This window comes from Cicer arietinum, chromosome 4 (assembly GCF_000331145.2).
Source record: "Cicer arietinum cultivar CDC Frontier isolate Library 1 chromosome 4, Cicar.CDCFrontier_v2.0, whole genome shotgun sequence".
NCBI lineage: Eukaryota > Viridiplantae > Streptophyta > Magnoliopsida > Fabales > Fabaceae > Cicer > Cicer arietinum.
This window is the reverse complement of record NC_021163.2, coordinates 9126114-9152037: the sequence shown is the minus strand read 5'-3', so window position 1 is coordinate 9152037 and position 25924 is coordinate 9126114. Positions and strand designations below refer to the sequence as shown.

General features: G+C 30.9%; 4 protein-coding genes across 9 annotated transcripts; 2 read left to right on the top strand and 2 right to left on the bottom strand.

Annotated features, from left to right (window-relative positions):
* Positions 1–662: 662 nt before the first annotated feature.
* On the bottom strand, positions 663–8019 carry LOC101515424 (protein GLUTELIN PRECURSOR ACCUMULATION 3). 4 transcript variants are annotated; one of them, XM_027334169.2, is made up of 17 exons: positions 7763–8019; positions 7593–7690; positions 7376–7514; positions 6708–6736; positions 6497–6593; positions 6363–6418; positions 6156–6263; positions 5894–5950; positions 4842–4933; positions 4633–4729; positions 3925–4077; positions 3320–3420; positions 2775–2939; positions 2564–2679; positions 2393–2474; positions 2100–2194; positions 663–907 (listed from the first exon to the last, which is right to left on the bottom strand). In XM_027334169.2, the coding sequence occupies exons 1-16, from the start codon at positions 7822–7824 to the stop codon at positions 2129–2131; spliced, it is 1518 nt and encodes a 505-aa protein (XP_027189970.1). In that variant the 5' UTR covers positions 7825–8019; the 3' UTR covers positions 663–907; positions 2100–2128. The 4 variants fall into 4 exon arrangements, with proteins under 4 accessions (XP_027189970.1, XP_027189969.1, XP_004496187.1 ...); XM_027334168.2 differs by lacking the exon at positions 663–907 and having other exon boundaries at positions 1927–2194; XM_004496130.4 differs by lacking the exon at positions 663–907 and having other exon boundaries at positions 1927–2194; positions 4633–4717.
* A 1780-nt stretch (positions 8020–9799) lies between these two features.
* Positions 9800–14125, top strand: LOC101514253 (uncharacterized). Of its 3 annotated transcripts, none has more exons than XM_073367652.1 (6): positions 9800–10085; positions 10598–11219; positions 11315–11435; positions 11533–11966; positions 12286–12607; positions 12858–14125. In XM_073367652.1, exons 2-6 carry the CDS (start codon positions 11188–11190, stop codon positions 13929–13931), a joined length of 1983 nt encoding a protein of 660 aa, XP_073223753.1. In that variant the 5' UTR covers positions 9800–10085; positions 10598–11187; the 3' UTR covers positions 13932–14125. The 3 variants fall into 3 exon arrangements, with proteins under 3 accessions (XP_073223753.1, XP_012570062.1, XP_004496182.1); XM_012714608.3 differs by lacking the exon at positions 10598–11219 and adding an exon at positions 10330–10382 and having other exon boundaries at positions 9801–10085; XM_004496125.4 differs by lacking the exon at positions 10598–11219 and having other exon boundaries at positions 9801–10085.
* Positions 14126–16620: 2495 nt separating this feature from the next.
* LOC101513595 (RING-H2 finger protein ATL38-like) lies at positions 16621–19027 on the top strand. The gene is made up of 3 exons (XM_004496123.4): positions 16621–17164; positions 17329–17426; positions 18226–19027. Exons 1-3 carry the CDS (start codon positions 17006–17008, stop codon positions 18641–18643), a joined length of 675 nt encoding a protein of 224 aa, XP_004496180.1. The 5' UTR covers positions 16621–17005; the 3' UTR covers positions 18644–19027.
* A 2135-nt stretch (positions 19028–21162) lies between these two features.
* Positions 21163–23072, bottom strand: LOC101513914 (cytochrome P450 77A3-like). The gene has a single exon (XM_004496124.4). The coding sequence runs from the start codon at positions 22911–22913 to the stop codon at positions 21348–21350; it is 1566 nt and encodes a 521-aa protein (XP_004496181.1). The 5' UTR covers positions 22914–23072; the 3' UTR covers positions 21163–21347.
* Positions 23073–25924: the final 2852 nt, after the last annotated feature.

Sequence of the window (25924 nt, the reverse complement as noted above, 5' to 3'; positions counted from 1 at the left end):
AAAAAAAAAAAAAACTTTTTTTCTTAGAAAAATTTTAAATTGAATTTTTTCTCAAAAAAATTGATGAGAAAATTTTTAAAAATTTTATCGAAAAAATCAATTTTTTTAAATAACCGATTTTTAAACTATGAATAAATGATTTCTTAAAAAATAATCAAACTTTAACCGATTTTGAAAGAAAAAAATCGACTTTAAAATTAAAATTTTCAAAACTAGTTTAATTATAAACCGGTTATTTAACCATAACCAATTTTACAATTGGTTTTATAACCATTTTTAAATCAAATAATGAATTTGGTTATAAATTTAAATTCATATATTAGTTTTAAAATGGATATAGTTTGGTTTTTTTTAAAAACCAACTATGCACAGCCTTAATTATAGGTCATCCAACACATAAAGGACACTTGAAATAAGGAGATGAAAACTTAATGACAAATTAACATCTCATGTGACAAATATAGTAACACTTCATCAAAACTAATAGAAAATAATAAGTCAATTGACAGTGAATACTATAAAGACTAAATGAAACATTATTTAGAAACTTTAAAATATTTTTCTTTCTTCTATGGAGTATTATGACAACTTGTACTCCTAAACAAATTATTTTTATCCTGTAACTTTTGTTTCAGTAATAAATTACAGTGTAGCTTCAAAAATAAGCAACAAGTTTTTTAATTGAGTTATCTTTATGCAGTCATAATAATTAATGTTTTTTTACACGAGTCAGAATAATTATTGTTGATGAAAAACATACACCAACTCTTAGAAAAGAAAATACAAGAATAAGTATTCAAGCATATTATTTTCTTAGGAAGTATATTTTTCTATAATGTGTTTGTCAATTGGTTACTTTTATTAATGCTGGCCGCACTTCTGCAATAATCTCAAGAACACCTGCTATCTGCAATGAAATATTTGAAATTTGAGCTTATATTCAGAAAATAGGATCGAATATTAAACTAATTGAGACAGATTAAAAATTTCAACTAAAGTTTAACTATAGTCGAATAGGATTTAACTGTAGTCGATGGATTATAAAATAATATTTTTAATCTTTTAATATAATATATTAAATAATATTAAACAATAAATTTAAAATTTTCAAAACTACGAAACATTGTAGGGTAACCTCCCACTGATTCTATGACTGTGCCGATGCCAAATTGCAATCTTCTATGTCATGTATACTACTATTTAGCATTTTATCAATTGATTCAAAATGGTTGCTAAAAGAAAATGAAAAGCCCTTTTACTTAGAAAAAAAATAATAAAATAACCCAATTACTCAAAAACGGAGGATTTTGGTGTTTTTTTGTTTATTATTATTAAAATTGTTTTTTTCTGGAACCCTAGCAAATCAACTAACCACAAAATTTACTGATTTATTCTAATTCTAACAATTTTATTCTATTATCCGACTTAGACAGGTTGAGAACGAATAAGACCCAATAACAAGTCAATTTCCAATCTATTCAATTCTATTTTTAGAACATGATTATGAGTCTTGATTCAAAGCGTGCTATCGACTCTAACTAAGTAAAATGCTTATATACCTAAAAAAACCTTAAACATTGATAGATTCATTAGATACGCTTACACTATTTAATAATTAAATTAAAAATAAAACTATTACAATTCAAATCAAACAAATATAAAATTTTAAAATTTTTGTGTTAAAAGTTATGTAGGAAGAATTGCAGAGATAGCACCCACCTTATTCATCTTTCCAACTAGTGAGTATTAAGGTATGATTGATAAATGATAATTTATTCATCTTTTCCTTATTTATTTAGCTTGTAGTTTTTATTCATTATTTTCGCTGAATTCATTTTAGCAGCCGTTGCTTTTACATGATATATGTCTTATGATATGTAGTAATGGTTGCCTCCGTCCACAAATTTGTTATCTATTAGTCTGTGATGAAGGACTGTAAAGCATGAGATGACATTAATGACTAGTATGTCACAGGGACTCAATGGAAACTCGTTCATTTACAATCGTAACTTGACTATTAAATATTTATGCTAACTTTTTCAAACTATGTAAATTAAAATGAATTAGGTTCTTTATGTGTGTTTTTTAAGAAAACTTACATAAACTAAACAAAAAAGGTTGAGAACATTCAGAAATGTAACATAGGAAGCTGTCTGTACTCGGCCAAAAGTTTTGGTATATCAGCCATGCGCAACTGCACCAGGAGTAAAGTCAAACAATCAGAAAATAAAAAACGGTACTGTAATTTTCACCAAGAACTAGTAATGCTCATATAGTTTTGATATTATTTTTATAGATACTCAGAATATTACTTATGAAATATAATCTAATTAATTCTCCTTATTTTAAAATGAAAAGGGTATAATAATCCATTTAACCTAAAAAAGTATACCTGAGAAATGTTTTTGACATGATAAAATGAATGCATCACATGTTCATCAAATCCAGGTTGCTGGCCAGATGCACTATTTTCTCTAATGAAGAAAAAAAAGCAACACAAGCCTTGTAAACACTATAGGGGAAAACAGTCCAGAAAGAAATTAATAAACAATGCAGTTCTTACATATGAAGGCGGTGAATTAGACGTTGGTAATCCCGAAGCAATGGTCCAAGCTCTTTAAGTTTGACTGTATTTGGTTCAGCCTTCTTCCAGTGTTCACGGAGTGCCTCAATTGCGTTCTAATTGGAAATGAAATACTATTTCAATCAAATTACTACTGTGATACCAACATATAGAAAATGTTTTACAAACTAAAAGGAACGGTTTACTTTACCGGCGAACTTGCAGAAACCTTTTCACCTGCTAATCTTGATGCTAATTCAAGAAGCTCTTTATCTTCCAACTCATTCACAATTGGAAGCTTTGAATTGGACTGTGAAACTGATATTTGCAATCTTCGTTGCAATTCTGAAAGAGGAAATTTCTCTGGTTGGTTTTCCTGACAAAGGTGACCAAAGTAAATTAACTCAAGACATTAAGATTATAAGATGGATCTATTAAATGACAGAAAGGTAATGTGATGTGTACAAATTTTCTTAATGAATGAAATCAAAGACAGTAACCATGCATTGTCCAAGTATAGAGGTGTAGTAGGGACTAAGCATCAAAGTACAGTTTTTTATTTTTTTGGTTGCAAGGACATAAAATACACTTTCAATAGTCTCTACTACCAAATTTCAATTTTCAAACAGAAATACTTAGTATTATAACTACTATTTTTTCTTATTTAACCTAAAACTTTAATACTCTCTTCAAATTAAGAGGAAGATCGAGAAGACAGAGAAGTTTGAGATAAGGCAAAACAAATCTAACCAATACCTTGAATTGAGGTTGAAAATTACCATTAAGTGAGGCTGCATCCTTACTTTCAGAAATATTTCTCGATGGAGATGCAGTTAACCTATTTGCAATTGGGTCATCTGTAAAACAAGCAAAGAAGTGAGAGGTATTTAGTTTATTTTGTTCTTATGACTCTTGACTGTTCAGTTCTTTCGACATTTCTCTAACGAGATTGAAAGGTTTCTGCTTCTAAATATTCTCTATTATAAATAGTATTTATTGAAATGACTAGTTTCTTTGAGTATTTAAATAAAAGCACGAGATGGATTAGAAAGTTCCAATATTAGAATATTCCTTCCAGTCAACTGAAAAACAACAATCCCAGTAAGTGTATTCATACAGAAGATGCAGCAAATCAGATATGCGTATAAAGAAAATAACATAATTCATGCAGTGACACATTATTGTTTGACAGAGAATCTTGCTTGTGAAGTCACGGCCAGACCAAAAAAGAAGGTTAAAAACCCTCATTTGCACAGTTCATCAGTGAAAAATGCTTGGAACCAATACCCGAGTTTATTAATAATAAAAACAACAACAACAATAATAATAAGTCCGAAAGACCTGAAAAGAACAATGAATACCTTGAGGGACTAACCACCATGGCTCGCCATATGTTGATTTCCCATCAAAGCCACCGATTAGCAGATACCGTGAACCAATAATTGTCATAGAGTGGTATGCTCGAGCAGGAGGGGGTTCATTGCCTACGGACAGCCGTTTCCACTGTGCTGAAACTGCACTCAACAGAAGAACAAAAACTTAGCTCACCCAACAGTTTAAGTAATTGAACTTAGTATTGGCCATTTCTCCAATAAAATATTTGATTAACTGCATAGCTTTCCCATAATTTAAACAAAAAGGAAGCATACTATATGTGATGTGTTTCAAAATAATGCATCTGAATACCATACTTTGCAAACTTCACTCTTCAGCAAAAGTTAAAGCAACATTCACAACTTTTCAGTTTTGATTCAAATACATGATTTTTCATCATTAGCTCATTTGCTTCTTTCAAGAATAAGATATTATCATCAAGTATTGAATATTCTGCATGAATTTTCGTTTACTTGAAACTAAAATAATTCTTCTTATCACTAACATGCATTGTCCAGTTTTCTCTCTCAAAGCATTTTGCGAAGTCCCAACTATAATGTGTGGTGATGCCAGAGTAGCAAGTCAACTTTAAGTGGAACAGATTAACAAAGGCAAAATAATTCATGGTTCCAAAAACAAGAATGGTGATAGATAAACCTGCAATCATACCAGACATGCAGAACGGAAGTTCTCACCTCTGTCCAATACAACGCAATCATTATAATAGATGTCATAACGACTCAACCATCCACCAGTCCCATGCCCTCCAAACATCAGCAACTGCAAAATCGCCTTCATTATAAATAAAAGAAACAAACAAATGCCAGATTACACGTGAAAGTAGTAAAAGACTAAAGGAAAAGTTGTTAAAAATAGCAAAACTAGAAAGAGAAATAAGGATTACATAGTGTCCCGCAGATGTAACTGAATGGCCACATCGAGGAGAAGGAGCTTGACCTGGAAGCTTTAATTGAGTCCACCCGGGTGTTTCATTCTCTTCCCTCCACAACACATACAAACTATAAGTACATAACCGAATTGAATAAGGAGCCCCCAATAATTAAATTTAGAATAAAAAAGTGTTTGAAAGATGAGATAAATAAGTGAACATAAGTTTTGCTCCAAAGAAAATAAAACAAAACAAAGAATCAACAAGAATTCAAAAACATTGTCACATCAATTTGTATATCTAAAATGCATAGGCCCTGGAAACAATAGACACCAAAATTATATCATGCAAAGATAACCATGCTCTAATCAAAACTAAGACACAGAAACTCAGATGATAGCTTGTAGTTTTCAATTGAAAACACATACGCCAGAATAGAGACCCCTTGTTGCCAATCCTCCAGTGACCCTTTGTCTTATGCGTTCAACTCATAATTCTCGCCCACTTATGCTTCTTACCTGTCATTGCCCACTTTCGATTTATTCTGTTGAATTTGTTCTGCCATCACCCACTACGTCCTCTGTCTCCTGTCTCCACTTATAAAACTAAAGGCATGCCCCTACCCCATCTTGGGTAATGAGATGCTAAGTTGGATAAAACAGAAATGTTGGTTGGGCTATCTACCAATGTTGAAACCTTCTAGAGGAAATATGCTCTGAATATTTTGGAAGGGACATGTTGAACTGCCAACTTATGGACACACCTATGGATTCAAAAGTCGAGCTTTTATCTGTAAAATGGAAGCCCTTTCCACCCCTAAATGGACTTCAGGTCAGAAACTAAATTGTTACATCAACACTTGAACATATATAGAGCAAAATTGGCACGTCAAGTGCAAAAGCAAAATATAGAGCCAAACTAAATAGTGTAAAAGGAAAATTCAGCAACCAGCATAACACAGGACCCGCATGTGACAATAACAAATTGCAGCCTACAGCTAAATAATAAATAAACAACATCAAGCTTGATAAACATATAAATAAGGCCAAAAAACATAACATACATACCTTCTTCAATAAGGCCCTTCAAGGCCCACAAATCACCCATAATTGGTCCACCTCCTCCTGTCAAAGTCGGGCAAAAACACTCATTTCAGATAATAATTTCATAAGAGAATGACATTCTGCTTTTGAGTTCTTAGAAAATGCCCTAGGAGCACCTGTAAATATTTTCCTTTTTAATTTGGATAAAAGGACTGATATAAACTAATAAAAGATATCAACATACAAGAAAATCAATTCTTAAACAAGGAGAACTATGAGACTTCACCTCTTCCACCATAAACAAGCAATCGTTTTTCGACCATTGTGGCAGTATGCCCGCACCTAGGTTGTGGCAATGTTCCAGAAACTGAGAGCTCCGTCCACTCAAGGGATACTATGAAAGTAAAAAGATGGCGTTACTACTTGTTTCAACCGCGTAAAAGGAAATCGTGTCTTTAAGAGATAAAACTCAATCCCAGAGAGAGGAAAATACTTGTGTCCAAGGCATAAACATCAGAGAGCCACTTTTTTCCATCCCATCCACCATACCTGCATCATTATGAAACGTTTTAATTTAATCCTAATCCAACTTCAATTAGAAGTCAAATAAAATGGTATAGGTCTCACATAACGATTTTCCGGTTCCCAATAGATGAAGCTGCAGCAAAATCTCGCGGTGAAGGCAAGTCGCCAAAGCCAGTTAGTTCAGACCATTGCCATATATCTTGAATAACATTGTGCATGCCAAGAAAGCATTTACCCCAAACACGTCAAGGCTCACAAAAATGAAAGTTATCACAAAACAATAACCCAACAAATATACTACACAACGTCATACCAGTATCCAAAACCCAAAAGTCCCCCAACCTGTAAAATTCAGATAGTTATATTGAGAATCAAATACACTCACACACATAAAATATATATAGTAAAGTAAGACCATGAGAGTTGTGATGCATTAATCTTTGCCCTAAAACCACAACAACATCGTTTTACTTAAATGTAGCACCGATACTTCATACTGAAGGTGTGTCGACACGATACCAACATATGTGGTTACACTCAATCACTTTCATTTCCTCAAATGACCAGCGGTGCCTACGTGTCAGTGTCGGTGTGCGCGCTTCATTGCTTAAATCTAATGGAGTATTAACAATCCATTTATGATGTAGGGTCTATTTGAATTGACTTATTTGAGTTAATTTAGTGGCATAAGCACTAGCGAAACTGTTCAGGAGAGCTTATGGCACATAAATACATTGTTTTCAGCTAATTTTCATAAGTTATCTTGGATAACTTATGAAAACAGATTATAGCTTATATAAAATCAGTTTAACTTTATTTTACCATGTGTTGTAAAAATAGTTTATACATTAGTGTTTATGCTATAAGGTGTTAAATAAGTTGTTTATCCAAGCAGGGTGATAGTACTTACTCTCACTGATGAATAAAATCATGGAATGATAAGATAAAATGAGAAATAAAACAATAAAAGAGAAAGCAAACCTTTGACCACCAGAACGGCCACCAAAAATGAACATGTGACAATCAATGGAAACAGCAACATGGAATGCTCGTGGACTGGGACCCACATGTCCATCTGAATCACTTCCTGTGCACTCTGGCTGATACCATAGCTTAGCCTCTGAAAATTGCTAGTAAAATACAATGAATCAAATCCCCAAATTTTATAATAATAACATAACAAAAAAGGAGTACTAACCAATATCGTAAACATAGATATCACTGAGAAATTTCTTGTCGACAAGACCACCGAAGACGACAACCTTGGATTTTCCGATGTTAACAGCAGAATGACCACTGAAAGTAATAATAATTGAAACAAATTGGTTTGTGAAAAAATGAAAACAGAAAAAGGCATTTTCTAGGTACCTGCGAGGTTGGGGAGGAGTTCCGGCGTAATCAGAAGAATTGGCTCCAACCCAGTAATACATTTTTGTTTTGTTTCTAGTTTCCGATTCCGATCACGAGATCGGTTCAACGTTGTCACTATTTCAACTAATAACAACTTCAATTTCGTTTTCTTTCATGACATTTCGCTACTCTATTATCTGGATTTACTTTTTTCTATTTTTACAGTAATAACAATTATTATTACTGGATGTCAACAACACTGTCAACACAGCAACACCCTAGTTATTTTTTTTATAATTTTATTCTTATGCATTACAAAAGTAACACCATCACACCACGTCACAGTTATTTATTAACATAATTTAAAATATGAAGGAAAGTCACGCAACCTCAGCCACCTTTGTTATTTGTTTTGTAAATTCCAAATAAAATTCACGAGACATATATGAATAGATAAGTAATGATAATATTATCTGACAACAAACATTTCAACCCAGGATTGCATTCCTAATCTTATTTAATTATGATAATATATTCAAATATCCTATAATGTGAAATCCTTCATTAGATGATCTAAAATAATGCAATTTTGAATTTGAATTTTATAACTCTAAATACCAGTGATTGAGATATTTTGATTAATAAGTACAATAATATATACTTTGGGTGTTTATATAAAAAATCATTCATTTACTATAAACAAAATTGGAAATTACTAAATTATACTATTATAGACCACAAAAATAAAAAATGTGATCAACGTGTTTTTATTTATTAAAAAATATATTTTTCTATATATATGGTGAACTATAATTCAACAATTAATTTCATACGCCGTTCTATACTACATTTTTCATCAATGAAACTATTTAAATTTTTTTAGTGTAAGTAATAGTTAAATTTTTTATGGAAGATAAATAAAATTATTCAATAAATAGTATTCATATAAACAACTTAGTTGGGACAAATAAATAACTTAGTCGATATTGTTGCCTCCATTTAGTTGTACGTGTATATGTCCCTAGTAATACTTGAAGGCAAACCCCTATTATAGTAGTTTTGATTATGAGTTATTATCGAAACCTTTTGATTAATCTAATTGTTTAGATTTTGTCTTTGTTTAAAAAATTGTTATAACTAAATCACAATTAAGATTATTGTTATAGTTAAATCACAATTAAGATTATGGAGAATTCTTTTTATCATAAGAAGTTGTTAATGATAGAGTTGTTGTAACTTTATTGAGATAAGGGTGAACGGTAAACATTTGATACTCTAATGATTTGTTATCTTTAAAGTCCAAAGTTCAATAGTTGATGTGTCATCGATCTTTCTCATTTTCTTAATTTTCAATTGGTTAATTAAATTAAATATATTATTTAAGAAAAATATAAACATCATACTATTTAACATTAATTTTTTAAATTACAACAAATTTATAGTAAGATCCATACAATTTAGTGTAATTAATTTCAATTAATAAAAAAAAATACATTAGAATATCTATGTTAAAAAATATTACTAACATTCCTTATTGTTTAAAGTCATTTGGGTGGGCAATTAATTTAGATTTTGGTTTGTTGAGTCCAGACCAATACATAAAGGAGTATTTAAAAAATTTAATATTAAGAAGACATCTGGAATTTAAAGATTACATTTGATCAAACTAAAGCTAATATGTTAAGTCAACTGATACATACAGTGAATGACATTTATTTATTTTCTGTGATTAAACTAACTTTACATTTTTTTTATGCCCGTCAAAAAGAAATTATCTCGTTTATATGAAAATGAAAGAAAAACTAACTTTACAAATGCATTAATAAAATTTCACTTTCTTTTTTTAAAATATAAAAATAAAAGTTCCTCTATTCCAACTATCAATCATTTTTTATAGCTTTTTTAATTAAAGCCAACTCTTATAACCAAATCTTAAAATTGACAATATAAGGTGACAAAATAATTTTGTTTTATTAAATTATTAAACATTAGTGTAAAGCTGAATTAGCATGCCATTAATAAAACACTAGAAATATTTAACAGAAAATAAAATAAAAACAGAGATGACAATTAAAAGGAGAGAAAGGGAAAATTAGTTGAAGAAGATGAGTTATGGTGGTCGAATGAAAGAACCTTCCTCTGTTTATTCCTATATGACCCAACAACCCTTTTCTCTTCACCACTCAAATCACACTAAAGCTACACACACATCTCTCTCTCTCTCTCTCTCTCTCTCTCTCTCTCTCTCTCTCTATTCGGCTTTTGCTGATTTCTAACAAGCTGGACTTTGAACTTTCTTCATGATCATGCAAACCCCCACACTCGATCCGCAAGACCAGAGGTTATTTCAGTTACCCTTTATTCAATTTCTGATTTTTAGGTGTTTCCTCTCTTTTATGACCACACTGTTACTCTCTCTCTCATCATTTTGCAACAGTTTTATTTAGCTTGTTCGCTTACTCATAGTTTTCTTCTTATGGTGTACTGTAGCAGTTCAATGATTAAACAGTATTGTCTTCTGATTCCTATTTTCATATTTATATAATCGTTTCTATTATTTTGTTATGTGATTGATTTGCCATAAGTGTTCATGGAGTATGGGACTTAAGGATGATTAGCACCACACTTTTGATCTAAGGTGTGTGCTAGTGCCCGACACAACATATTGATTACATTCAATTAGTTTATTTTTTTAAATTATTTATAGTGTGAGTGTTGTGTCTGGTGTCAACATCCGAGTGCTTCATAGGATAATTTATTTATTTACTTTTGCATTGAGAATCAATTAAACATTTTGGGGTTCCATTTCGGTTGGCTCTACATCTGGTTCACTATGTTATTATTGTTAAATAGGTGGAAAATTCTCCTTACTTTGGACAAATTCCTTCAAGTTAGTGATTGAACTCTTGGACTAATCAACTTAATACATCCTTGTAATTCAAGTGTTGATCCCAATTTACTAGACAGTGGAAACATTTTATTCATTTTGTTGGACTGTTATAATGTTAGTTTAAATCCATGACAAGAACTCATCTAAAAAGACTACTAGTCTTTTCGGTTATGGCATATTACCACACCGAGCTTTCTTATTTACTTATTGTGGTACATGATATTGCATTTAGAGCCTGCGCCGATGATGGCTCACTCTAGCTGCCCACTCTGGCAGTGCTTTCACCCTGACCTTTTTAGCCGAGGGAGCCCTTTCCCGGATCATGCTTTCCTAGGTCACGGTTTCCCAGGTTGCCCCTTTCACTTCAGCTAACTCTCAATATAAGTACCAATTGGTATGACTCGAGTTGATGTAGGCAAAGTTCCTTGTTATTTTTCTCTGGCTGGAGGGTAGATAGAGATTGGGGCAAGGTAAGGCAGTGAGTTTAGAAAGGAAGATAATGATGTCACCTTGTAGGTCCTTTGTCCATACTAGTTTTCCCAAAGTAAATTAAATGGTAGTTATTTCAGATTTTTCTGTTACCAGGTTAGTATTGGTATTATATTTCATTATTTCTTCATTTTTCCTTCTGTAGTAGATCTCCAATTGAGCTATATTAACTAGATGTGTTTGTCCTTTAGGGTTACTTCCTGCATGGAGGACTCCACTTCAATGACTATTGAATTCCTGCGAGCAAGATTGCTTGCCGAAAGGTCAATCTCAAGAAGTGCTAGACAGAGAACTGCTGAACTGGAAAAAAAGGCATGTCAAGTTTAGGTTTGCTAGTTTGTGGAATCAAAATTTTATGATCTTTTTTACTAATTTCTTTTTAACTTCAATTTTCCCCTAAATTTACCAGGTTGCGGAATTAGAGGAACAACTTAGGACGGTGACTCTTCAGAGAAAGATGGCTGAGAAAGCCACTGCAGACGTTCTTGCCATTTTGGAGGATCAAGGGATAAGTGATCTATCTGAAGAATTAGATTCAGGCTCAGACATTGACATTCCTTATGAATCTGGTGTTAGTAATGAATCTTCAAAAGAGGGTGAAAGATATAGGAGCTCGAAAGAGAGACGGCACGAGTCAGATGAACTGTATGATTCTCATGTTGTGGATTCTTCACCAGTATCCAATAGAAGTTTGTCCTGGAAAGGACGTCACGACTCTCCCCGTTCTCTTGAAAAATACAAGACTTCTAATATTAGAAGGCGAAACAGTTTTTCATCTGTCAGTTCTTCTCCAAAGCATCACCAAGGAAAGTCATGTCGCAAGATAAGACATAGACAAAACAGGTTAGTGCCCAACATTTTCTCCTCTCATTTATTATGCGCATAAGGGCATTTGTTGTGTCAACTCATTTTCTTATCTATGAATCCAAGTAAAGTAGAATGCTAATATGTTGTAACTCCACTTTAAATATTTACTTAAGTTTATGACGTATATCAGTTCAGTTTGACCTGTCATGGACAGTTAATAATGGCAACCAAAGGTTTGTCCCTCTAAGATATGCATAACCCCTGAATGTGATTTACATTTATTTATTGTTATCTTTGAATATTTATCTTCCGATTGCTTATGAAGTGAACAAATATATGGTTCGAGTTTTCTCAGATCAGTGGTGGAGGAATCCAGAGATAAGTCTGTTAAGGATAACTTCCAAGAAAATGATTTTGTTTCCTCTTCTGAAGGATATCCAAATCGCTCAGTTGATGGGTCCAACATTCTGAGAATTGAATCTAAAATTCTAGAAGGGGATGAATCGGAGGTGAACCTAGTTAACAAAAATCATCATGTAGATAGATGCGGAAGAAAGGAGGACATGGAAAAGGCACTTGAACACCAAGCCCAACTTATTGACCGGTTTGGAGCAATGGAGAAGGCTCAAAGAGAATGGGAGGAGAAATTTAGAGAGAATAATAACAGCACAACACCAGTATGTTTTTCATATTCTAAGTGCTTTTTCTTAAAATCTGTTGATGATTGGTTGTTGCATGAATGGCAAGAGTTTTCGCATGATCTTAAATTTTACCATTTCAGTTTAGTAACAGATATGAATACTATCTTCTTATATGCTTTCTACATCAAATGATTTTATTATTCAAAGTAGGTTCTCGACTGGTTGTCTGCTCCATTTAGAATTACCTGAAATCTCAAAACGTTGTTTTGCGTCATAAATTATGCAGGATTCATGTGATCCGGGGAATCACTCAGATATGACTGAGGATAAAGAGGAAAGCAAGGCTCAGATTCCGTACTCTTCCAAGGCGGTCACCTCAAATGCTCAAGAAGATAAAGCAGAGCCGGGAGGGGTCCGATCATCTGAAGAAATATTCAAATCTGAGGCCAGAGATGTCATGCCAAAATCATATGATGACACAAGCGATTACAACAATCAGAATAGCCCAACTTTCCGCACTTCCAATTTGCTTGGTCAAGAAAATTTACATTCACCACTTAACGGAAACCAAACTGAGAGCTCGGTAAACTCTCATCCTCAGTCTTCTGAGGTGAACTATCATGATCCACATGGGCGTGGTTACCCCGATTCCAAGCCAACTTTATCCTTTCCAAAGTATATTCAGCATGGAAGTCTGCACCAAAATGATTCTTCAAGAAACAAAAATGACCTTTATGCATTAGTTTTTCGCGAACAATCTCATGAGTTCAATGGGATACTTGAATCACTTAAGCAAGCTAGGCTATCCCTACAACAGGAGCTCAATAGGTTGCCACTGGTAGAGAGCAGTCATAAAGGCATTAAACCGTCTGCTTTTGTTGGTAAAAGTGAGGGTAGGTTTGACATTCCTGTTGGATTTTCTGGTCTCTTCAGACTTCCAACAGATTTTTCGGATGAAGCAACTTCTAGATTTGGTGTTCGTGATTCAGCTGGTGGATTCGGTTCAAACTTCTATCATAATAATAGAGGCACATCTAGAACTTCTGATGTTCAATTCGTCGCCAACCCCTATTATGGCACAAGGATGAGCTTGTCTGCAAATGATCAAGCTCACACGACCCGATACTTGGAAAATGGGCCAATATCTGATTCTAAAAAGACCCCTTTTGATCCTTTTTTGAACGGAGGCCCACCCAATTCTAGTAAACCTGTGTATCCCTCGTTTCCCGTCAATCCGTCCTATCAAGTTACATCACCGCAGACGCCATATGGAGGCGAACTTTCAAAACCCTATTCAAGTAGACCAGCTGGGGTTCCTTTTGCCGATCAGTTCTCATTTCATGGTAACCATTTAAGATGAACCATGTATATAATTCCATCAGTTTATGATGTTATTGTCATGTATCATATATGTAATTTACTTTGCAGGTGATTCTATGTATTCTCTCTAGTTATGTTGTGGTGATATTTATTTATGTAACACAATATCCTATAGACTATTCTACTTGTACTGATTGTTCATATTGCATACAACACATTATGCGGCACTGTAAACTTTATTGGTCATCTATCATCTAGTTTTGTGTGCAATGTTTAAACTCATCATCATCACCATCACCATTATCAATTTTACATACATTTCTTTTAAAATATTGTGAGGGGCCAAAAGATGTCATGGCAATAATAGATAAAAAGATTTACTTTTCATTAGCAACTTTTCAAAAAATGCAAGTGATCCACTTCTAGAAATAGCTGATTAATTTAGTATAATGCAATATTTCCTTACAAATCCACTTTTGTGTTATCAGCAATACATTTTCACTATCAAGTTTGTGGATTTAGGTGTTATAATGCTCAGAAAATGCATAAGCAAAAAATGTAAAAAATAAAACTGAGTACTAGTTAACATTTTTCAAGTATAATACCCAAACTTGTATGATTAATTTACACATTATATTATAAATTTTTAAACACATTTTTTTACACTTTGGTGAACATGATAAGATGATGATGAATACCTGTAAAAAAAGAAGAAGAGGTGATGATGAATATAATGAGTGTTGTCTAAGAGTAAAGTAAGATAGAGGCGTTATAAAATTTTATTCTTGAGCCCACGTACAACAGAACTTTTAATATTCTATTATAATTAAGGGATATATTTAGAAAAGGATGATAAATGTATCTAAAAATTTAAAAATTGTCTTATATTTAGAGACAAACAAATATGTCCAAGGATTTTTATAATTAAAGACAGATAAAGTGCCATTTTTTACTTTATTTAATCTTTTACCTTTTCATGAGGTAATATGCAAATGGGTTTCCCACCCTCTTTTAGATTATGATAACAACTTAAAGTATGTGTGTGCATTAATTGGTACAATTTCCAATCCATTGATACCATTACTTTTTCTATCGTTTATCGTTGAAATTAAATATTTAATGTAAAATAAAATAAATCAACAAAAATAAATATATTTATTTTAAATTTTAATCAAATATATCAATTTTAATGGTTAAATTTTTCTTTATATTCAAAATCAAATGATGTATAATGTTATTTGTTAATGTTTAATATCACTAATTTACCCTCGACAAAAAATTATATTGACCAAATTATCTCCTCAAACAACTTACTATATATTCCTTCAAAAATAAAATATAAACAAAACTAACTTATTTTTTTTGAAATAATTGTATATCTAAACTACCTTTGAATTATTTGACTTTATATATTTTTAATTTAACTTATTAGTCATGAAAGATGATTTAAACAATATATTTAATTTTATATTAAGATTGTGGTAATTCGATTAATTACTTTTTAATTAATATGTGTAATATAATTCATTTTTACTTATTATTCATTCAAGAGAATAGATATTAGGATTAAAATATCATATTTAGTTAAAAAAAATATATATCATCTAAATTTTAATATCTATATGTTATATTTTTAAGTTTATTGTGTTTTTGAAATTTATGTAAAAATTATCTATGAAAATTTGACCATTCTCTGTTTCATAATAAGTGGTTCATTCGTAAAAAAATTATAAAATAAATTATCTTTTAAATTTTTAATATAATTTTTTTTAATTGTACTGTCTAATTAATATCATATGTATCATTCTCAATTCATTATATTTTATTTTGCGTTGATAATAATTATGAATATATACCGTAAGTTAATAAAAGTAATTTAGTAAAAATAACATTATCTCATTTATTTATAGCAATGTTTTTTTAATTTGTTGAAAATGATATTTAGTATAGGATAAAGAGAGTAATTACTTTTAAATTCCTAAATAAAAGCCTGTTTTTCGTATTATATATATACTATGTTTGTGCGTGAGTTTTGGATGAAGCGGTGTGAGTGAGTCAATGCCAAGTTCCAATTTTCCAAGTCAAATTAAAGTTGATAATATTACTATAGATAAAACCAGCAAGAAATCCATGCGGGAGCACAGGTGATAGGTCGTAACTATTTTATAAATGTCTCATTTAAATTTTAAATAAAAAAGTTTATTTTATATATTAATAATAAATATTTATCTTATGTTTGTACGAGACACCGAAAATATTTGTTTAATTATTTTTTAATAATTATTAGTTTTAAATATTTATTTTGTGATATTTCTATGTATATTATTTACAAAATATTTGTCTCGTATTTTTTTCCTTTGTTATTTATAAATAATTATAAATATTTATTTCAATTTTTTTAAGATAATATTTGATATAATCTATTTTTCTTTAAATATACCCTATCTAGTTTTTTTTAAATAGTGAATTTTAAATTCTAACTTCTGAAAACCTATTTCTTAAAAAAACTGACTCCTTTTTTATATAGGGTAGTTATATGTTTCTATGTTATGAAGTAGTTTTGTTGATACTTAAAATTTGACAATAATTAAAAATAAAAAAGACACCCATACCCAAAAATTGAATTGAGTTTGAATTATCTCATGTATTTGAAGGTAAACTTAAAATTCTCCAGTTGTGTAGAATTATTCAACAGCGAAAATGACTTTATTTTCCGTGCCAAGTTTGAACTTTCCAAGTCATGTCAAAGGTGATATAGTAATGCTAATAATAGTAGAATAATAAGACCTCGAATAATGAGATCTAAAAAAGCTTGGTCATCGAACCTTCAAATCTAGGACACCCATACCCATTAATTCCTTCTTCAGCCATGCCTTCCACTTCTAGGGTTTCAATCCTCTCTTTCACACTCCCAATTCCCACTCCCACTCTCACTCACCAACCCTCTCTCATTCATTCGTCATCCCCCAACAAATAAACCACGCTTCTCTGCAAACCCATTTCACACTCTCTCATTCTTCTTGCTGGGGGTGGGGGGGTTTCTTTGCTTTATATTCTGGATTCTTCAAATTTAGCGGGGGTGCGTTTATCAATCAATTAGGGAAATTTTCTACAATGATTTCTTCTGGGATTAACTTGGTCATGACTGTGATTGGTTTTGCTGTTAGCACAATGTTTATTGTTTTCGTTTGCACAAGACTCGTTTGTGCTCGAATTCACATGAATGCTTCTAGAAGATCCTTTCTCGTTGCTTCCAGATCCAATCTCACCATGGTAGGTAATCATTTCATAGTTCATCTCAAAAGTTTCTTCCTTTCTGATATTTTATTTTATAATGATTTGTTCTTTGTAAAATAAATGCAATGTGCAGTGTAAACTTTGTATTTTTTTTCCCATTGAAAATGTGTTTTTTGATTTGGACATTTTACTATGTGTAGATGGAGCGTGGTTGTCAAGGTCTTGAACGCATAGATGTAGCTAAATTTCCAGTAAAGAAGTACAGTGACAAGTTTTTTGCTGCTGGTGAAAATTCTCAGTATGTTACTTCCTTATTCAAACTGTTTCTGATTTTAATTCCCCCCCTAAGTTTTGCATGATCAGTGAGCTGAAACATTGAGGATTTAGTAAAACTCTATTGTTAATCACTGTATAACACTTTCTTCGCAAAATATTAAAATGCGGTTTCTTAACAATTCGGTAGTTAAGCTAAAAAAAAATTGTAGCGACAGGAGATTGTAATGAAGATGTTAACAGGATTTTGTTGATAACGAAACTATACAGTTAGTCCATGTGAGGGTTATGGCCATTTATTCTGTGCGTTTGTAATGAAAATGTGTCTATCTCACTAGACTGCTAGAAAAAAGTGTTATGTGTTTTACATGCGGGTGCATATGGGAAAAGGTAAATAACTTAATTAAGCATTTATGTATAAACTATTTATATAATCGATGATAAAGTGTGGTTAAACTATTTTCATACATGTTGTAAGCTGTTTTATAAGCTATCCTAGAGAGCATGTTGATCATCATACCAGCCCAATGCCTAAAGGCCCTATTTATCTTAAATGACAAGCCGACTTTCCTCTAACCCCTTTTTCTATTTATTTGCATTCCCGTCTAACTCCCTCCCTAACTAACTGGGACTCACTAACAATAGTGATTGGTTACCAATACCTTTCAAATATGAAATTTCATTTTATGTAGTTTATGATGTCAGGAACTTAATTTTGGATAGGGCTTTTGGTATTGGAGTATTCTCAAATAAATTCTGACATATACTTCTCAATCAGATAATCACCTCATGGTACCCAACATTCAATTTTGCTGTATTTGCAGATGCACAGTCTGTCTCTCAGAGTACCAAGACAAAGATACACTGCGTATCCTCCCTCATTGTGGACACTCCTTCCATATGGCCTGCATAGACATATGGCTGCAACAGAATGCCACTTGTCCTGTTTGTCGAATATCATTGCGTGAATTTTCCGAGAGAACGCAAACAATGCAACCTGTATATAGCTCCCATTACGGGATGGAGTCCTTCGATACTCATCATTATCACTGTATGATGGATGATATTGGATTATCGTCAACAAGAATCCCCGACAACCATGGGGTGAACCCTATACAAGAGGATCACTTTCCATCTGAGGGTGGTGGAGCAGTTGATATCGACAGTATCGCCTCCTTAAGTCCGAGCGATTTCATTAAAGATGAAGGGAAGAAGCATGTAGAGAGCCCATCAAATTTATAAATTTTGAATGGTTCCTTTCAAATCACTAATTGAGTAAAATTCATGTTCCAAAATTGGAGTGTTGAAATGCATTAGCATGTTGAAAGATGGTTATTTTCTTTTCTTTTACTATTTTACTGTATATAGCAAAGAAATTTTACCCCTCTCAAGGGCCTCCCTTTGCTGTCTCCTCCTTTGTTCTTTTCTTGATCTTCAACAGTAGCTAGGACTTGAATCTCTCTCTCTCATTTTCTTAGCTGTAATTGTTGTTAAAGACTAGAATTAGTTGCGATCAGCTGGAGCTCCAGCTGTCTTTCCCCCTGTAGATCATTGTATTAATGCAATTCACACACTGTCATTATTGTATCTTGTCTTTTTGCTCAACATTGTATACTTTTTTGGTGATACACGTGTTGTCCTAGTAAGGTTCATGGTGATTATTTTCCCTTTCTTTTTTCATCTGTTTTTTTATTTACAATGTTTTTGAAGGAAAATTGAATGATTAGGGTCTTCGTGAAAAGATTATATCTTTTGCATCCTATATCTTGTAGAAGGATTAAAAAGGTGAACCAACTCTTGTAAAGTAAGCAACTCAATACATGGGGATAAAGTAAATAATTTATGTTGATACAAAATGAATTAACAGATTAACAATGTGTATATGTGTAAGAAAATATGGATATGTTGGAATGTCAGCCATTGATATTCTCATCAAAGGTTGAGATGTCTTGGTTTACTTTGGTAAAATAGAATAGTCAAATCATTAGCCTCATCTGTTTAACCCTAGCCACCAACTTTACCAGATAGAGGGCAGTAATCTTTTCACAACTTTCTTCTCCAACTGGCTATGAATCCTACAAACATGTCAGGTACACACCCTAAACACCACTAGTATTTATGATTTTGGTATAACAACTTTGTTAAAATTCCATCATTTTTCGCTCTATCTGTAATTAGGGAAAAGATCCATCTCCAACATGAAAATACACTTATAGAAATATTGAGAGTGAAAAGTAAGGGACGTGTAAATATGGTACATGAGCAAGAGACCTACAAGCATGTGTCAGTGTTAGTATACTACATGTTATTAGTCTGTCGTGGTGAAATACTGAGGTGTGTTTGTCCATGTATATCACATCAAATAGAATCAACATGCAGTTGATTTGAATGACAGAAGAACTGGGACACCTTAAATAAATTGTCAGATATTCAAACCATCGTGTATGGAAAACCCCACTTAAGAGAGGAAAAATAATTGTCTGTCCTACGTGAGTACGTGTATCCATGACTGAGATTAGCCACTGTTAATGCTGGTAAATGCTCTATAACTTATAACATGGTAAAAAAACTTGTACTTGAATTATTTTTTAGACCTGTGCTTGAGGTTTTATGGTAATATATGGAAATATGATTCTTTCGGTTTATCACAATTATTGTTATTATTATTATTATTATTATTTTGGTTACTTTGGTCATGGTTAATTAATTTCTGGTATTTAATAAAATCTACCTTCATGTTTTCAAGTAGTAAGGCCAGTTTCAGTTATTATATTTTTCCTTTTTTGAAGTTTTTTTTTTCAATTACTACTTACATTTACCTACTCATCAAATTTCTGCAAAATATTTAACCTGTGATGTCAGTAAGTAACTTCTTATCCTGTCATATGAATCAAGTCAACTATTGCTAATGCTCTCTGCTTGTACCAGCTGTTCGGTTGTTCCCTCGCTATTTCCTGGTATTCACATTTCACCCAAAGTATATCAGTATATTTTATATTATATTAATTAGAAAGTAGATTCTTCTAAAGATTCCACTTTCTATTTATGAAACTTGTTTCAATTAGAAAGTAGATTCTTCTAAAGATCTGTCATAGTGTTGTTATACACTCTTTTGTGGTAAATTATAAGGCAAGACTTTTATAAGTGGTCAAATATGTTTAATAGTCATATGAAATTCTAATGATAATTAACGACACTCTTCAGAAGTATAAATTAATGGTTATCTTTATCTTTACAGTTGAAACCCTTATTTGATTGAAATTTGTTCGACAAATTGAGTTTTGAGAAACACTTTTGTTTTTCGTTAATATGCGGGGGTCCATATTGTAGGATCTGTCCTTCTTTAGAACTCAATTATAAGCAAAAAAAAAAAAAATTATATTTGTTGAACTCAAATTTAAGCAAATGCCAACTAATTTGTCCAAATTAAATGTCATTATTCCAAAAATACCCTTAAATTAATCCATTAATATTGCAAAAAGATGACCATTATAACTAGGAGTAAGTTAGCAAATGTATTTCTTTTTTTTACGTGAAATCAAGAAAATTAAATGGCATTTCACTATTATTCTTAAGTGCGAAAATAGATAATTTGATTTATAAATGAGTCCAAAGGGAGTAGTATTTCTGTTGATGTGCAAAAATTTCCTTCCATTGCATTACATACTTTCACATAAGGAAAAAAAAGTCAAGAAAAGAATTCCTGAATTAATTTGTTTATTTATAATAGAAACTAGTTGTGTATTCATATACACTAAGGATAAAACAACAAATGTATCCAATAATTAAGATTAAGATACAATTATGACAGATCTAAGATAAATTTGTCCAACAAACAAGACATAATACGCACAAGTCATTATTACATGATGATGTATATGTAAAAAGATATAGTAAATCTTTTGTAGAAACAAACAAACCAGAATTAACCAACAACAAAAAAGTTTTACAGCACTGTTTCACCTCTTGGTTTGATGACAGCTCTTAAAGACTCCTTCATCACAACAGTAAACTCCATCTTGCCAGTGAAATCCACTTTCTTCCCAGGTGGATAACCACTCCATTCAAACTCTTGAACCATCCTAGCCAACATCAAATGAATATGTATAGTACCAATAGCCAAACCAGGACATATCCTTCTCCCAACACCAAATGGCATCATTCTCACACCTGTTACACCAGTTATATCTGCTTCTTCACCTTTTGAAACAAATCTCTCAGGATCAAATTTTTCAGGATTGGTCCATAGTTTAGGATCCTCACCTATACCTGCTGTATACACCTCAACATTTGTATTAGTTGGAATATCATAACCTCCTAAACTAGTATCTTCAGTAACAGCATGTGTTAAAACAAAATGTGTTGGAGGGTGTTTTCTTAATAACTCTTTCACCACAGCTTGTAAATAAGGCATTTTTTCAACATCTTTTTCTTCCACTTTTTTGTCTCCAACTATTGCATTAATTTCTTGATAAAGCTTTGCTTGAATCTCAGGGTTGTCAATGAGTTGTGCTATTCCCCATTCAACCGCAGTTGCTGTTGTATCAGTTCCTCCATTGAGAAACTCTGATAAAAGTGAAACCAATTCTTCATTAGAAGGAGATGATTTTTTACTACCTTCAACTTTGATATCAAAAAGAGTGTCTAAATATGAAAAAGTTGTAGCTGTTTGATCTGAACCAGGGTTCTGAATTGCTCTCCTTCTTTGTTCAATGAAAGGTACCATGAATTCAACTTGTTCTTTTCTAACTTTTAAAGCATTTTTTCTTTGTTTAGAGAAAAACATGCTTAGAATTGGTAAATAGTCATCAATTCTTGGATCTAAAGTAAGTAGAACATTCTTCATAACTTGATCTATTCTCTCAAGTTTCTCTTCATCCATTTCTAAACCAAAACACATAGCAACAAGTATGCAAAAAACAGCAAACCTTGCATCCTTGAGAACCCAAACAACGCCATTATTCTTCTCAGCTTCAAATTTAAGCCTATTAATAAGCTTATCCATTGCATTGTCTCTAACACTTTTAAACTCCTTGATTCTACTTGAACTCAGCATGTTCTGAACCATGTTTCTTCTTAGTGATTTCCAAACAGGACCATAAACAGCTGCATTCACAGTGAACTTGTTGGCACTGAAGATGTTCCTTGTTGGATTCTCAGGTGGTCTTGATGCATAGAGAGCACCCTTTTGAATCATAGCTTCATGGACAAGCTTTGCATCAGTTATTATGATCATTGTTCTTGTTCCCATCTTGAGTGTGAAGATTGAGCCATATTTTGCTTTCATATCTTTCACATATTCAAAGAATGGTTTTCCTGAATTTGCAACTTGGAAAAGGTTGCCAACAATTGGCCATCCTGGTGGACCTGGTGGAAGGTTGAGGCTTTTTTTGGATTTGGTTTTTTGTGTGAGGAAGAAAATGAGTACTGATATGAGAAAGGCTAAGAGAGTGAAGATGAGATGGTAGTGAGAAGAAAGAGAAACAGAGGATGGAAACAGAGAAGAAGACATTTATTTTATTTTTGGTTTTTGGAATGAGAGTGGAAAATTAAGGAAGGAATTGGAGGAGTTTGATTATTATAAGAATGGAGGAGACATGGATAGAAGATGGTTTTAAGAATGGAAGGTAGTGTGAAATTTTAGGTGGGTTTATTAAAAGCACTTCCAAGGGAGCCAGCTTGATTGGTTGGACTTTCAAGTGAGGCAGCACTGAATAAGAGATTTAGGCACCTTAAAAAAAGTTACTCTCTCCTTGTTAAAACGATTGTCATTTTAGTAAAAAAAACAATGTCAATAGGAATTTATTTACCAAATTTTCTATTATTAAAAAAAGTACTTATAAGATTATAATCGTAAAAAATGTTCTTTTTATTATCACTCTTATGAATTGACATCGCAAGAGAGAAATGAAATTACATTTTTCAATGATAAATTAAGGGTTATGTTTGTTAAGAAATCAAAAAAGAAAAGAAAAAAAAAACATGTAAAAACTATTACTTTTTAAAATTTCAAGACAATAAATATATATATTAAAAAATTTATTTTATTTTTTTAATGTTTTTAGAATACTTAATTAAATATATACATTAAATATTTTTTTAATGTTTTTTAATGTTAATATTTTTCATAAAGTAATTAGAGATATTTTTTAAATTAGTTTTATTCTAAAGGACAATAAATTATCAAAAATGAGTCTTATAATAAGGTACATAATGAAAACGATGAAAACATAAATTAATTATCTCTCTCACTTGAATAATAAACATGTAAAATAATATAAATTTAATATTACTATAATTTTTTTTTAATTCTTGTTATTTAATTAATCAACCTCTATGTTTAAGGATAAAGGCAGCATGCAACAATGAATACTTTTTACCTTTAAGATTATAACATGAAAAAAATGTTGAAAAGAACTTACAAAAAATTCCAAAATAATATTACTTAAATTTAATTCTTTTAACATATATACTACTACATTTGTTAGCATTTGTGATCATAAAATAAAGTGAAGAAGAGGGCGTTGTAAGGAGTTAGTGAAAGAATGGGTTTGGGTGAGGAAATGGAAAGGTATGATATTGATGGGAGTTAATGGACTCAACAACTTTAGTTGAAGCAATTCATAAGAGATGATGGCAAATTTATGGCTAACTATACTGAACAAATGGAGCGGCTGATACTTAACTGAGGTTAAAAACATTTAATGCAACTGTGTCCTTGCATCAAATTTTAAGGTCAACGATACTTTCCTCTTCTCAATATTCACAAGAAATCAATGGAATCAGCAATTCGTACTACTTTCATTAATTGTGTTTTGGTTTTTGAAGTCACAAAAATGAATTTAAATAAAATTTAATTTATATTTGTAGAAAGCGTAAATATATTTTACTCGTCATTTAGTTTTAATCATTAAATTAATAAAAATATTTAATTTTTATTTTGATTATTTTTAAAATTACAAATATGATTAGTTGTATTAAATTCTTTGAAAATTCAAATATCATTTTTTCAACAACAAAATTTTCGTTTTGGAATCCTTTACAAATATTCCAATAGCACATTTTAACAAATTGATTTTTGAGTTAAAAGTAAAGTCGATAAAAAGTAATTTTATAATAATCGATTGGAGAACTCCAACATACTATGTCGTCGCCAATCACCTTATGTAATTAAATTAACAATTAATAGATTATAATATTTAAATTATTATTTTTATTTTAAAAGAAAATTACTTATTTTAAATAATAAAAAATCAATTATTTTTTAGAACAGTTTTTTAAAATTATAAAATAAAATAGACTTTTTTAAATAATAAATAAACTATATTTTCCTATTAATATATATATATATATTGGAATAAATATAATAACATTTTCTTAAAAGTATATATTTTAAAATAAATAAATGAAATATATTAGATTGCATTATAAAAAAGAGATCTATTGGATTTTGAAAAAATATTTGATGAATTGGATTCAATTCATGAACATTTTTATTGTATAGTGGATGGATCTATAGATTGATGGATACAGACAAATAGATGAAATTGTGAGCCTCTATTTCCAAGAGAATGAATCAGATTCTAAGTCAATACCCAAACATTCTCTCATTGTGTTTGACCACTCTAAACACATGTTGGATGCTCTTCAACATGCAACCAAACAATCACTACAATCCTATACAAGCACTTCATATATATATTTTTTAATTTTTAAGGATATCTAATTCCTTAGGAAAACGAAACTATATAACTTAATTGAAAATTCAATTGATAATTGATACTCTCTTTTCTGTTCTTGTAGAAAGATCTAAGAATCTAATAAACGTTTACAAAAAAAATCATATTTGTGATTTTCCAATAACATTAGCAAAACTTGAACCTACAAATTCCAAAACAAAATCTTTTACTACCAAATAAAATAATAGAACTTAATTGACATAAATAAAAAATCATGTTTGTAATTTAAAATATAAGTTTATTTTGATCAATAAAAAATAATATATATTCTAAATATACATATAATTAATTCATTCTTAGATTTTTTATATGAGAATAAATAATTTACACGAATCAATAATGCATACAAACTAATATAGTAATACATATGAATTATTATACTTTTATAAAAGTAAATAATTTAAAATGAAAAATTCATAAGAAATGAGGCGTGTGTGTTATAAATTATAATGTGGTAATAAAAGAAGTGGAAGATTAGTTCGCATTGAAAGTGGATACTAATTTCTTTTATTTCAAATCTAAAAAGGTAAAGAAGTAATGTAGATTAAAATGATAAGAATAAATTGAAATACAAATATTTATAAAAAAAAACTATAAATTAGTGTAATAAATTAGTTTATTAAACGTCTCTTCATATTTGATCAAATAAATCTATTTATTTTCTCCAACCTTAAATATAAACATAAACAAAAATATATATTTACATATTATAACGATGATAGTGAAGTTAGTTAAACTTTCTTGATTTCAATTAAGAAGAAATATTTATTCATATATATATATA